Source organism: Carassius auratus, chromosome 38 (assembly GCF_003368295.1).
Source record: "Carassius auratus strain Wakin chromosome 38, ASM336829v1, whole genome shotgun sequence".
NCBI classification, from domain to species: Eukaryota; Metazoa; Chordata; class Actinopteri; order Cypriniformes; family Cyprinidae; genus Carassius; species Carassius auratus.
In genome coordinates this window covers 3968134-3982089 of record NC_039280.1, presented here as the reverse complement: position 1 = coordinate 3982089, position 13956 = coordinate 3968134, and the positions used below count along the sequence as shown (strand labels likewise).

Below are 13956 nucleotides of genomic sequence, written 5' to 3'. Positions count from 1 at the left end.
CCAAAACAAAAGGAAATTTATTTAAAACATGTAACACTTTGGGTCAGCAAAATGAATTTGATTTATGATGATAACTCAAATATCATACTCAGAATATAACAGAATCTACAATAATTATAAGCACAATATGAAGTAGCCTAAGATTAAACAATCAAAATGGGGAATACATGGGATACATTGTAGGCAGCTAATGAGAGATTAAATTGTTTTTGTTTTTTTCTTCTTTTGCTTCTTCTTTCTTTTTAGCGTTTACAGTCCCATCCTCCTCTCTAGGCACGACGGAGATCAAACTGCTGCACTCTGTTTGAGATGTCATCCAGTAAGTAACAGTTAAGAAAAACATCACCCGTCATGATCATCAGGATTACTATGGGATTGATTTCCTGATGAACACCAGCTTTGGAGAGAAACCAATATGACTATTAAAACATCATAAACCCTGTCCACTATGTAACTGCTGCAAAAAAAATAAAACAAAAAATAAAACTCTCAGGACATGGAAAGTTTATCAGACTGAGAGAGTTATTCAATTAGGATAGGTGGGAAACAAATGCTGTATTAATCTGAAAGGATATGTCTGCTGGTGAGAGATTGTATACTGTTCTGGATCTTCCTCTGAAATGCGATCTGAGCTTCACACATGCAGGCATTCTCAGTCAGATCTCCTCTTGCCTCTTCTGTAAAAGAAACAGACATGTTTTACTGTGAACTTAAAATGCTACCAATCTTTTCTTCACTCCTCAATTTATAGCCGTCATCATTGGCATATATGTAAGTATTATCACTGCATGTATAATGACAATTTTAAAAACAAACTACTAGAGCACATAAACATAAACATTCCAGGGCACTCCATTAAACATTCCATTAAACACATTGATTTATAATTCAGATAAAATGTCTGATTTCAATGGCATTTTTATTTGTAATATATTATTACTTATTTTGATCCAAAAAGCATTTCTGTGCACAAAAGTTACTGGATGCATTTCTTCAGAATGCATCAAAAAATATATTCTTCATGATATGCATCAAATTTTCTAATGATTTGATGCATATTTTTTGACAAACCATTGGTCTGCTTAGAGCACGTTTTCTTGTCAGAGTTGATTACATATCCCTCTCTGCACTTGCAGAAATAAGAGGCATTGTTGTTGACACAAATATGTTGGCAGTTGTGCCCAAGCGCACAAGCATTGAAACCTGTAAATTCAGCGGAATCAGCAAAAACACATCACTATTGACCAACCAAAAAAAAATTCAATATTACATATGAAATAATATTATATATTAAAATATTTATTATATTAAACATTATTGATCAGTCAGTGAGGAATTTGTTTAATTTCAAATTAAATGTATTTATAGAAATATAATTTAAATAATTACAGTTGAGATATTTTTATAATACATTTTTTTTATTATTAAATTAAAACATGATCTAATTGATTATAAACAGTTTTCCCCAACAAAATAGGATCTTTATTCTCTTACCACAGAGTGTCTCCCTGAACTTAGATGTTAGTTTCTCAATCACTCCATATGTCTCCACATAGAACACATGGTCATCCAAAGGCTGACTGGCCATCTGTTTAAGAGACCGCATATCTGCTCTGTCCACTCCGACAGCATATATTTCAATTCCAGAAGCCCTTGCTGCTGCTGCCACCTCTTCAACTTTATCTTGCGGCCTTCCATCGGTCACAATGATGGCCACCTTACCGATGTTCTTTTTTAGTGGCCGGGCCCCAGCACCCTCTGTAAAAACCTGCTCCATGGCGGTTTTGATAGCCAGGCCAGTCATAGTTCCTGTTGAGAGTGGATCAATACGGGAGAAGGCCTGCTTGACCTCGGCCTTACTGAAGAACTTTTTCAGAAGGAACTCAATGTTGACAGTGCTGGCGTAGTTGACCAGGGCAACTCGTGTGGCATCGGTTCCGATATCAAGAGAATCAACCATTTCAGAGAGGAAGATTTTGACCTTTTCGAACTCTGCAGGACGGACGCTACGAGAACTGTCAATGATAAAAACCAGGTCTAGAGGACGGCTCTTGCAGAGCTGTGCTGGAGCTGTAAGACATAAGTAATTCATTGAAAAATTGTGTCACATTATCATTAAAATGATTAAAAAGTGCAAAGTCTGATGCTGAAAGAAAAAAAGAGAGAGAGAGAGGCTCCTCAGTTAGTGCAGAGCTGTAAATAAAAAAAGAAATAAACTGAGTTAATCCCATTTGTGCTAAACAATTGCATTTCTGTTGACGATAAGCTTGGCATTAGCAAAAATGGCCTCATTTGCCATTTGTCCTGCTTGTTTAATGCTAAATGACCAGAGGTATAACAACATATCGCAATACAAAAATGCAACATGTATGATGGATAGTGACAATATTGTGTATAATAAGGAAAAATAATGCAATAGAAGACTTGCATTCTGACAGCACCCATTCATTGCTGAGGATCGACTACATCTTGGATGGTCAGAGGATGAGTAACTTTTAACAAATCTTGAACGATTTTCTTTTATCATACATCTTAGAAGTAATAAATAAAAAACTGTACAACTTTAACTGATTGTGATACTTCAAGTATTGAGAGAGCATCATATTGTAAAATCAGTGTTGTGTATCAAACTGAATTGTGGCATGAATATATTGTTATACCCCTATAAATGACCATTCACTTGTTTTTGATTTCCCCTTGAAAAGAGAGAGAGAAAGAAAAGAAGAGTAATATTATTAAGAGGGACTTAAGAGGACCAGACTGGTCGTCTGCACCCGGTGGGGTGGGATTGGTCTACCTGGGTCAGTGGAAGGTTCGGCAGGGGCAGGTGTGCCATGAGGGGTACTGACCGGCTCTGGAGTGGTTGCTGTGGTTGTTGTGGTTGTTGTGATTGCTGTGGTTGTTGTGGTTGCTGTGGTTGTAGTGGTTGTAGTCTGTGTTGGAGGTGGCGGGGGTAGGGTGGCTACCTTGGTGAGTGGCATGGGCACTGTAGGGACAGGTAGCACCACCAGAATTCTGGGAGGTGTGGGCACAACTGACCGGACAGGATGGACAGGTGAGATGGGTCGGACTGGTAAGACAGGACGGTGGTAGATAAAGGGAGGCCCTTTCCAGGGCGGCCGCTGGGGATGATGCTGATGAGGGTTGCGATGATGATAGCTGTAAAACCTGTGATTAAAGCCATGAGCTTTGTTTGGTTATAGAGAAAGTGAGCGAAAGAGAGGGTAAACAGAAACATAGAAATACAAAGAGTAAAAAGAGAGAAAAAGCGGAGAATCCATAGACAGATGAAAAGTAAAAAACAAAGGAGAAAGACAAGGTGGGAGCATGAAAAGGAGAATTAGAATAAGAAAGGAGGGAGAGAAGCATTAAAGTAAGCCATTACTATTGGTTTAAAGCAAAATGATATTGATGTGGGTTTAAGGTGACACTTTTTGGTTGTTAGCAAAAGCATTTTCAAGCAGTGAATTTGCCTCAAGGTCAATTGCCTGTTCAGAGGTTCTCTGTAAATGACTGCAACATTAACATGTCAACCTGAAGGAAAAACACATTGTAGCTCCAGATCCACTTCTCATTAAAAAAAATAAAATAATAATAAATATTGTATTTAAGGGACAGAAGTATTTAGCATTGCTACATTAATGATTTCAGTTAAAAGATATTACACAAATTTAAGGAAAAAGAATGAATGTAGTACAGTTCTGAAAGAATTTTCTTAAAGCTCACAAATCATCTAGAGCCATCATTTTGCGAAGTCAATTAAACAAGTAACATTAATACGATTTTTAATGAACAATAGAAAACAAGATTTTTATGCTTTAATTATTACTGTAATGCAATAGCTTCTAGAATCACTGTTCCCAAGGTTTTAGAAGTCTAAAGGTCTCTGATCTATCATCAAGCAATCATTGAGAAAGACAAAAAAAAACAAAAAAACAACGCTAATAATAGGCCTACTGTAAAATAGAAAGTCCAGCTGTGTGTAGATTACATAATTTTACAGGATTAAAGTATGCTACAGTAGGTTAGTTTTTGTTCCTGAAGAGCACTAATGCCATTAAAAAAAGAAGTTCTGCTTTTCACTATTTTACTCTAGTTTTAAATTTTTTTATTTATTATAATACTCAGTGTTAACATATTTTAACTATTCATTTCAATCAAGGCTTAAAAATAATTACAAGTGTAGATTTCACATTATTTTAATAATAATAATAATAATAATAATAATAATAATAATAATAATAATAATAAAGTGACCTATAACCGTATAATACATAAATTATTATTATTATCATTACCTCCAAAGTTGATGGAATTGCCGTGTCCAGGAACAGGCACATTGGGGGTGAAGTCAGATCTCTGTCGGTCTCCGTAGAGCTGGTTATGGTTCCTTAAGTAAGGGCCATACGTACCCTGCGCCTCCATTAAAAATGCAGACAAACAAAAGACAGAAATGCAAATAAAGCATGTCATGTTGATGAAGATGGATGCAGGAATCTCTGTTCTTGTGTTTATTCCGACCCACTGTGAGAGTTTCGACAGGAGGAGGCGCTCACATGATGTTTTAAAGCCGTTGGCCCCCAGACATCCAACGCGAGCCACCAATCCAGAGAAACAAGTGCGTTTGACTGGGCGGGCGTTTAGGTCTTCTATAGATGTAGTGCAGAATAGCCAACCACTAGAACTGCATAGATAGTACACATTGTGCCCAAAGGATTCTGGAAATTCTGGACCCTTTATTATTTTATATAAACAACTTTATATTTCTAAAACCCTAATGCTAAAATATAATTAAATATATATTATAAGAACGCAGAAGCATAATTCTGCATTGTATATAATAATTCATCCCGACTCTAGGGGGCGCTGTAGAATTGCACTACTACTACCACAGAAGCGGCTGCTGGTTTGTGGTTTGTTTTTACTGTGCTCGTTGGTCAACTCGAAATTAGAGAGTCAAGGGGAGATCTCTCAACTCAGTTAGGTAAAATTATATTTTTTTAAGTCGTTGTTAACTAAACAAGTGTTGCTTTTGCATTTGTTGATAGTGAATCCTCCTTAAGTTTTATCGTGAGCAGTGGTTTGTGGTACAAACACATTATGAGTTGCTGTCTATGCAATGTCTAATGATATTGTCCTCATGAGAATATGTCAGATTTTCACATATTATATCATGCTTTTCCTTATGTCTGTAACGTTACTTAAATATCATTGACATTTCCCTCCTTAAATCAGTTTCTGGAGAAGGATACGCAGTGTTGGTTTAAAATACGTTCAGAGCATTTAGAGCTGAATCTTGGTAACGTTACTTTGAAGAATGTGAAGTGTGCGTGCATGTCAACAGTTCGCTCTTTTCTCGTGTCTGTGTTCAGTGTTCCAGTATGCAGAGTCTGTCAGTGCAGGCGCTGGCCCTGCGGCAGCTAGGCAGACTGAACTCCCTGCAGCTGCTCACACCGTGCCAAGCCTCTGGTCTCAGCATGTGGTGCCCGCGAACATTACACGCGCGTCAGTTGTGGGGTTCAGACACACCCCAGACACACCGGACAGCTATGTGGCTGAAATCATGGGACACTCGGCAGAGCTGGTCTCTCCATCAGACCCGGCTCAAGAGCACGAGAAAGAAAGGGAAGCAGAAAGCAGTGCAGCAGGAGGAGGAGGAGGAGGAACAGGAAGATGCAGAGGCTAGTGATTATGAGGATGAGCTTCCAGATGACCCAGGCCTGCCAAAAGACTATAAAGACCATGAGAAAACTGTGCAGTCTCTACGTTTCGATCTGGTTTTGAAGACTGGATTGGACATTGCACGAAAGTAAGTCGGAGAAACTGTCCATCATGTTCAGACATTAATTCTGCCACACTGATGAGTTGCAAACTAATGTTTTCAGTTCAAATTGCAGATGTAACTCCTAGTTTTTACCTCATAGAACCTGATCAGAGAATGGCTTGATGACGTTCGTATTTAATCTTTGCTCAAATTACTCTCTCCTTTTTCTCAGGCTGTACATTTAGTTTGTGGTGTTTTGACCATTGGCAGTGACTAACACATGTATGTCATTTACAGTGGTGTGGAGGATGCTTTCTATAACCTCAAATTAAGACTGAATGGTCAGAAACTCACCAAGAAGAGCAAAATGGTGAGTCAGCACCCTCTAGTGGAATAATCAAAGAACTTTCTTCAAAAATATGTAAGACTAGCTGAACAAATTCTGGATGTCTTCCCATTACTGAATTAATCTGAGTGCTGATTAGAATAAGCACCTTAATTTAACATTATATTTTGCCTCCTACAGGTTAAAGTTGGGGATACACTGGATCTGATCCTAAATGAGGACAAGGAAATGGACACAATCTTGCTGAAGAGAGTGATCTTAAAAAAGGTGGTCGGGGAGACTAGAGATGCAGAAAAGCAGAGAGTCCTTCTAAGAACCTGGAAACACCTACAACTTCCCAGAAAGGATGTGTACAAGCAGTAAAGATTAATTTCCGTGACTAGTTTGAGACGTGAAAGATCAGAAAATAGGACAAAACTGGTATTTCTTATTCCACTCTCCAACCATTTGATTCTGAAACTGCAGATTGAGGATTTAATGAGATGTTTTCTATGCCCAAAAAATGAAATGATGTCTTTCTCACATCTATTCACTTGACAGTAGTTCTACTGTTTCATACTACTTAAAGGAGTTTTTTTTAACTTTACAGGTCACAAATGGAACACTTATTATTTAGCAGTGGTTTTGGTTATATTTATTTTTTTATTTTTTTCCTAATACTTACTTGATTCGCAAAATAACATTGTGGGATGAATCAGATAGTGTTTGGGATATCGGTTGTTTTCTGATCCCTTATTTCGTTTTCATCATTATCTTTATGACATTGGTAGGTTTTCAGTGAGCAGTTTTCAGAAAGGGCACAGAGTCCCTTTGTATACAACTGCACTTAGATTACCAGACAAAAATGGGAAATGTTAAAAGGTTTTTGCAGAGCATTTATGCCGAAAATAAATTTAAAAAATGTGTCAAAACAAATACAGTTTCTAAACTGTATTTATTTCTTTTTTTCTTCATTATAATGGTCAGTGGTGGATTATTCAAAGAACATACATTTATTCTTGAAAAACATCAAAGATAAAATCTTCCCTTAGGTATTTTTATGAATTTCTCTGACTGTAAAAGGCTCCTATTGTCCCTCACTTGTGTATCTGAAGTCAAATAAAAAGGAACATGTAACACATCTTGGCTAGAAAGTGAATTTTTATTAAAAAATATATAACATATAACCTGGTGCTATAGTTAAGTAAGATTTACTTCCTATATACTTCAGTATGTTGATAATCAGGAAAAAGTCAGTGCTGCAACATTGCTACAACTTAAAACATATATATATATATATAAATCATCTCTGCCCTCACCTGAAACTAAAGTGACCTATTGTTTTTAAAAACTAAATGTTTCCATTTAAGTTGATTAAGGCTAACTTTAGCTTATCTATTAATTAGACATTAGAATAATATCAATAATATTTTGGCATATAAATAGTAACACTAATATTTCACTGTCATGTGATAGTGGCTTCAATCACCAACTTTGTCACCTTCCAAACCATCCTGTTTAAGGCCATGGATGTGAACTCGACCAGCCGACCTAGACCTTTTAAACAAGAAAAAGTTTCAATATGCTTCAGCTCATGGACTTGTGCAAATAACAGGTATGTTGTGTAAAATATAGTAAAACAGGTCTGCGCTTTGCAGGAACATTGTCTAAGTATAAGTCACAGTGTTGTTTGATCTCTTTGCCTTCTTAAGAATGTCGCATTTCTTGCGATTGGGGCGCCTGCAGCGCTCGTCGATGCTTGGCACGCATTCGTAGTGCCACACTTCCTCCATTTTGTCAACTGGGTAGACAGCCTCCACGTAATGCCGGATGAGTTGAAGACGCACAGGGTCCAGCTGTTTCTTGTTGCAGGCCCCAGAGTGGTTGTACTGCAGCCGTAAATTTTCCTGCGTGAAAAGTTCTGGGAAAAGACGGACGAGAAGGCGAGCAGCAAAATTTCCCACAGACAGACTCTGTTGGACAATTTCCCTCACTTCAGCATCCGTGAGCAGGGACTCAGAAGGCACTGGGAAGTCTGGGGCGGACACTGAAAGGTCCTCGAGAGGAATTTTGCAGAAGTCCTTGCTGCTTTTCTCCAGAGGTGAAGACAGGACTTCAAAGTCCTCTTTTAGTCGATCTGAACTGAGAACATTGATTTGCCCAGCTGTTAGCAGCGAGTCTTTTGGGTCAGGCTCTTGGTCAGGTGAACAGGCCTTCCGTTGTTGCTGGTATGAACGTCGTTGGTCAGTATCCCGTCGCCTACAGCGCTCATCAAGTTTGCCGACAAACTCAAGGGTCCACACACGGTCATTCTTAGCTTGTGGGTAAAGCAGCTGGACGTAATGCCGGATGAGACTGATTCGTAGGGGATCCAGCTGTTTCTTTCCTAGAGAGCCACTGCAGTTGTAGTATTTTCGTGCATTCTCATAAGTAAAGAGCTCAGGGAACATGAGAACCAGGAGTCGAGATGCAAAGTTCCCAATTGATAAACTGCTTTCATAGTTATTCTTCAGCTGTTCCTTAGTAAGTAAATACTCCTGAGGAACTTTAAAGTCCGGAGGAGGAATCTCCAGTTTGTCAAAATCCACAGGCTCCAGCCACAATTTCTTAGACCTGCGATTTGGTTTCTCGTAATCACACAGATCACTGATCTTAACAATGGAGATGTTATCAGGTAGACGAGTGATGTCATACATTTCTCGGTTGTCACAACTGCTGCCATTGACTGAAGCATTCTCCAGTGCTTCCTCCATTCGTTGTACGCACAGCTGCAGCCAGGTTTCTTCTGGGATATCAGGGAAATTGGCCTCCATGTATTTGCGTATAATTTCTAGTCTGTCTGAGTCCGTGATCAACTGTCCAATGCTGGTGTGGCCCTCTGGCAACTTGCCCTCCTCAAACACCTCCGGAAAGAGTCTGTTCAACAAAAACACGACAAGCTCCTTCGGCGAAGTCAAGTCTTCAGAGTCTGCCTCATGTTGGTCAAACACTACATCTGAACTGACATTGAGATGAACATCGTTGTTTTCTCCAGAGTTGAGGGAAAGAGTCTCATCCTGGGCTTCTTCATTGATGAAATTACAAGCATGATTGGGTTCCGGGTCAAACCCGACAAGCACTGGAGCCTGTTTGTCACACATATGACCACTCTCCATGTCCTTCTGAGCCCAGAAACGATTCAAGAAATCATTGATCTGTAGCAAGCACTCCGTCTGCCAGACGTTTTCATTTTTCACCAGCGGGTAGCAGACTTCCACATAGTTACGTATTAGCTGAAGGTGCAATGAATCTAATGTCCGTTTGGTTGTAAGGCTGCAAGTGCTGCAGCCGTGTGCGCATTCTTTTGCTGTGAAACGTTCTGGGAACAGTTGAACGAGGAGTCTGCAGCCGAGATCTCCCGCAGTGGACGTTTGCTCCATCAACTGGGTGAGTTCTTCGCTGGTCAGCTGGTACTCAGGAGGAGGCTGGAATTCCATAACCATCTCAGAGGGCTTCATCAGCTTTTTGATGCGTGTCACTTCAAGCGAGAGCAAATCCACCTTACTGTGCAGCTGGGTCATGCTGGAATTCAGCGTGTTCAGGAGGAAGAACATCTTCTCGATGAGTGGGTAGAGGTGAGAATCCAAGGCAGCAGGAGACCCTGTGACCCCCACATTAGTGGAGGCCTTAAACATGTGCTGCTTTCTAGAGTTCCCCAGTTTTTGTAAGTGAACACCATTATGGCTTGCTCTGACTCCATTGTGGTCTCCGTGCTGGTCCAGATTGGATGCAGTTTTACGCTCAGAAATGCGATGTGTGATGCTGTAGAGTGGTTTCCTGTATGAAGAGATGGGAATCTTCTCCTGTGGAGATAATCTGTGACTGTGAGAACATGACCTGCTTCCATTATCTGAACTGCTGTCAAGGAGATGTTCTCCTGCCTGGAAAGTAAGTGTGAGATGTTGCAGAAGAAAAATCAGACCAGACCTAACCTGCTCTTCAGCAAATTATACCATTAGAAAAATAAAGTTTTGATTGAAACAAATGTTCCTTTTCATTATAGGCACTTCATCTTACCTGTGTTGTCATCTTGACCTTCTTCCCGCTACTAGGCCCTTCCACCTCAGGGACTGCGTGTGTTGCTGATCTTTTTGTAATGCACTTAAGGAAGCTATCCATCTTCCCCTCTGTGTTTTCAATAACATCCTCTGCATCTTTCTCGACTTTAACTTCTGGAGAAAAGCCAAGTGTTCAAAACTATCAAGAATGCTGAGGAACACCGAAAGACATCATCTCACAAATCTGTATAACTGTAATGAGGAAGCCGAAAACTCTGACCAAATTTTTTTAATCTGGTATCTGTCTCAGTTGATCTGAAATGATCAGCCAAGACATTTGCAACTGGTAGTAACATGCATCATCGGTGACCCTTTGCCTTTTTCTCTTTTTTATATTTTATCTTTCTGTTATTTACAAATGTGATGATTTGACAAGAATTCAAGTTATTTTAGTGAAGCACCTCTATAAAGTGGAATATTCAAAGTGTTTCAAATGATCTTTGCTAATGCATATTGATATCAGGCAAACAAACAAAAAAGTTTGTTGAAGTGTGAATGTACACAAATCCTCTTTTCATGCTTTTTCACTATTGTCAGCATGAATTAGAAATTCTGATCGCTTTGTCTTCCTGTAGAGTGCAATGGCTTCTTGAACGCAAAAAAATATATAGGGCGGTACTTGATTTTGTCCACAGAGAATTGATTGGAGCATTGTCACTTGTTAACTGCTGTGGATTGATGTGGAGTCACAGGTTGCTGGAAAGTGTGCTGGAGCACAAGTCATTAGAAAATACATATTATGGCAAGGGAAGTTAATATTTTCATGTGAAGATCATGTAGGCACACTATACATAAAATTTTGTGCACGGATAAATTATTTAGAATAAACATGGCAACATTCCATACAAAATAAGAAAGGTGTCTTCAAAGATGAATATATAACCAGCTGCAAATTACAACCATTGTTTTATGGCAGTGGTTGATTTTACAGTTAAGTATTTACACCACAAATGCAATGTCATGTCTTTTTAACAACATCTGATGTTCTGTCTCTCCTAAATGTTATTTATACCTGTATTTAGTGCTGATTTCGGTTTCATGTGATTCAATCACCAGCAGGTAAATACTTTAAATAAATCTTCATTTGCTGTTAAGGCGAGTCAGTTCAATTCACTGGATAAGTTTATTTGGACTGTTTGTTTCAATGTGATGCATGTTACTAGACAGAAATATTGTGATGTTTAACGAAAGTCGTGAGAATGATTTTAGTGTGAATCGGTATTTACATACTTTTATCAGGCACTTGTCCGTCTGCATTAACCCTGCACACAGAAGAGCTCATGTCCTGGGAAGAGACACACAAGACTGATATTATCAGATAGTCACACATCTAATATGACCACATATATTTCTTATATACTCCTCTCTTAATGCACTTGTCGGTAATAACAGCTGTTCGGGGAATGGCTGACTGTCAAATCGATAAAATAATAATTTGTTTTAAAAAGGAAACGTGTGTCCTGCTTAAAGACAGTGAAGACCGTGTCACAAACGACTGCACACAAACGTCATGGCAAGCGTGTAAAACTTTATTCTCAGAGTGACTGTTCTTCAGGGTGAAGTTTTGTGAGATTCTTTTCCTATTTGGTTTTCATGTCTTGCACCGTGAAGTCTCGCCAGAGCACCGGAGCGGCGCTGCTTCACCGTGCCGACCCCGTCCACCGGCTCCACTTCCTCATTCTTCCAGTGGAAACCCCACGGATCGGTACAACCGCGGAGACAGACGGACAAGAGGCTCCCTAGTGCGTTCCTTCTTGTGGACTGCACGTCTTAAGAAAATGACCTACTCTTTTTGTTGTTGTTTTTGCTGTAATAACGGACTGCTGCCCTTCTGTCTCGTGTTTCCCCTCCCTCTGTCCACCGTGCGCAACTCTCCCTCTTGCGTGACGCGGCAAGAAAAACATCCACCGATGAGTTTTCGCTCCGTCTCCCGCATCACGGCATGCATAAACTACCTGTTCGGTGGAAATCAAACTCACCTTTTCGACTCCGGGCAGCCGTGTGCAGTAGGTCATGAGGCATTAGCCATGCTCGCGTCTTTAAATCCAGTGGATTTGTCCACGGGAACTGTTGTCCGTGTTTCTCTCCGCTGCTTTTTTTTTTCTCTAGTCAGTGCCCTCTCGCGTGACGTGACGGTAGACTACTGTGTCATTTCCGCACAGCTGTGGGTTTGCTGTGTGTTTTTGTCAGCCCACCCCACGTGAATCTCTGAGCTGCTGCGCCGTGGCAGTGAAACACGCGGAGTGCGCTATGTGGCGTGGGACTTCTCGTGACACACTAGTCATTCCCTCGAGTCGCGCGCCTGAGATCCACGAGTGTAAAATCACCAGCGTCAGACTCCTGTGACCACAGAGCAGTAACATTATGGAGTTGAATTTGTTTTAGAAAACTTGTAATAACCATGCTTTATGTATATAAAAAAAAACCTTTTAAATAATAATTAATAAATATGAGATTTTAAATATATTAGGAAATATATATATTGACCTTTTATAGTGCATTTTGTTTTTATATTCTAAAACATTATTTATTTGAAGGTGGTACAGTTAAATAAATGACGTTCAGCAAATTCTGAGTAATGACATTGGAAATGTAAGCAACACCAAGAAAACCAAACGATAGGCTACCACGAATTGTTTGGATGTACTTTGTTCTCACATAAGGTTTTTTGCATTTAATAATATTTGGTTTTCAGATTATATATTTATATATATATATATATTTATATATTAAGTATTAGTTGATTAATGACTTACGAGTTTTCTTTCTCCCCTTTTTCTTTCTTTCTTTCAAAAAAATTAATTTAATCTCACCTATAACATTTAGGCCTAAAATGCATGATTCTCATTATAAAAAAAAAGAAAAAAGAAAAAGTGATAAATCAGTAGGCTAGTAGCTAGCTATACATTTTAATACTAATCTCACAAGCATTATTAAATGCATGATTCTAAATAGTTTCCCCCTAAAGTTCATTTAGATTAAGGTTATCACTTCTCAGTTCAAAATTGCTGTCTGTATTCTTGCTACCCGTCCATGATAGATAAAACTATCCAACAACATAAAAATATAGTTTAATTAAACTGTAACTGCACCAGTGTCTGCACTTTTATGTTTACAGCCAGTTTACTAATGAACTGCCGTCTAGTGGATATGACAAGTACTGCAGGGCAAAGTTGCGTGTGTGACACGTTTTGCTGTCAAATATTTACTTTTATTCAAATTTACTATATAAATTGACATTGTTTTTTATGAATATTAATTAATATCCATATACACATCAAGGAGGTGTAATTCAACTTTATACAGTAGCCTATATTAATAGGTGATGATCTATTTATGGGTGACGTAGGCTACATGGTTACAAACCCAAACTAAAACACACTATACGCAGCAACACTAAAGCAGCAAATGAGTGAATAAGTCCAGTTCTGCACTCTCACTCTCTCTCTCTCTCTCTCTCTCTCTCTCTCTCTCTCTCTCGAGACTGTGTTCTCAGACACTCATCAGCGGCACACGATGTGGCCAATATCCCGTAACGCGCATTAGTGATGTCTGCATTAGTGATGTCTGCATTAAGTCAGGGAGCCGTGGCGAGATGTGGGTGTGATGAGCCACCGGTCATTATTCAGGTAATGTGGGCTGTTTGATCCTTCACGCGCTCATGCGATGACGCTAGCGCGCGCAGTGAACTGAGAGTCTCGCGCTGCTCGTTAAAGACTCATTTCAGCATGGGCTCATCTCATTTTTTATCTCAAGAAAGAAAGAATTGC

At 39.3% G+C, this 13956-nt stretch overlaps 3 protein-coding genes across 6 annotated transcripts; 1 reads left to right on the top strand and 2 right to left on the bottom strand.

The window, feature by feature from the left end:
- Positions 1-49: 49 nt before the first annotated feature.
- On the bottom strand, positions 50-4841 carry LOC113057508 (matrilin-3-like). Of its 3 annotated transcripts, XM_026224931.1 has the most exons (6): positions 4299-4841; positions 2798-3187; positions 1495-2070; positions 1072-1203; positions 576-677; positions 50-319 (listed from the first exon to the last, which is right to left on the bottom strand). In XM_026224931.1, the coding sequence occupies exons 1-6, from the start codon at positions 4471-4473 to the stop codon at positions 270-272; spliced, it is 1425 nt and encodes a 474-aa protein (XP_026080716.1). In that variant the 5' UTR covers positions 4474-4841; the 3' UTR covers positions 50-269. The 3 variants fall into 3 exon arrangements, with proteins under 3 accessions (XP_026080716.1, XP_026080717.1, XP_026080718.1); XM_026224932.1 differs by lacking the exon at positions 1072-1203; XM_026224933.1 differs by lacking the exon at positions 2798-3187.
- A 42-nt stretch (positions 4842-4883) lies between these two features.
- On the top strand, positions 4884-7230 carry LOC113056694 (uncharacterized protein C6orf203 homolog). The gene is made up of 4 exons (XM_026223505.1): positions 4884-4984; positions 5373-5809; positions 6062-6134; positions 6291-7230. Exons 2-4 carry the CDS (start codon positions 5382-5384, stop codon positions 6471-6473), a joined length of 684 nt encoding a protein of 227 aa, XP_026079290.1. The 5' UTR covers positions 4884-4984; positions 5373-5381; the 3' UTR covers positions 6474-7230.
- On the bottom strand, positions 7145-12561 carry LOC113056693 (BEN domain-containing protein 3-like). 2 transcript variants are annotated; one of them, XM_026223504.1, is made up of 4 exons: positions 12166-12561; positions 11417-11471; positions 10146-10300; positions 7145-10009 (listed from the first exon to the last, which is right to left on the bottom strand). In XM_026223504.1, exons 1-4 carry the CDS (start codon positions 12199-12201, stop codon positions 7757-7759), a joined length of 2499 nt encoding a protein of 832 aa, XP_026079289.1. In that variant the 5' UTR covers positions 12202-12561; the 3' UTR covers positions 7145-7756. The 2 variants fall into 2 exon arrangements, with proteins under 2 accessions (XP_026079289.1, XP_026079288.1); XM_026223503.1 differs by lacking the exon at positions 12166-12561 and having other exon boundaries at positions 11417-12116.
- Positions 12562-13956: the final 1395 nt, after the last annotated feature.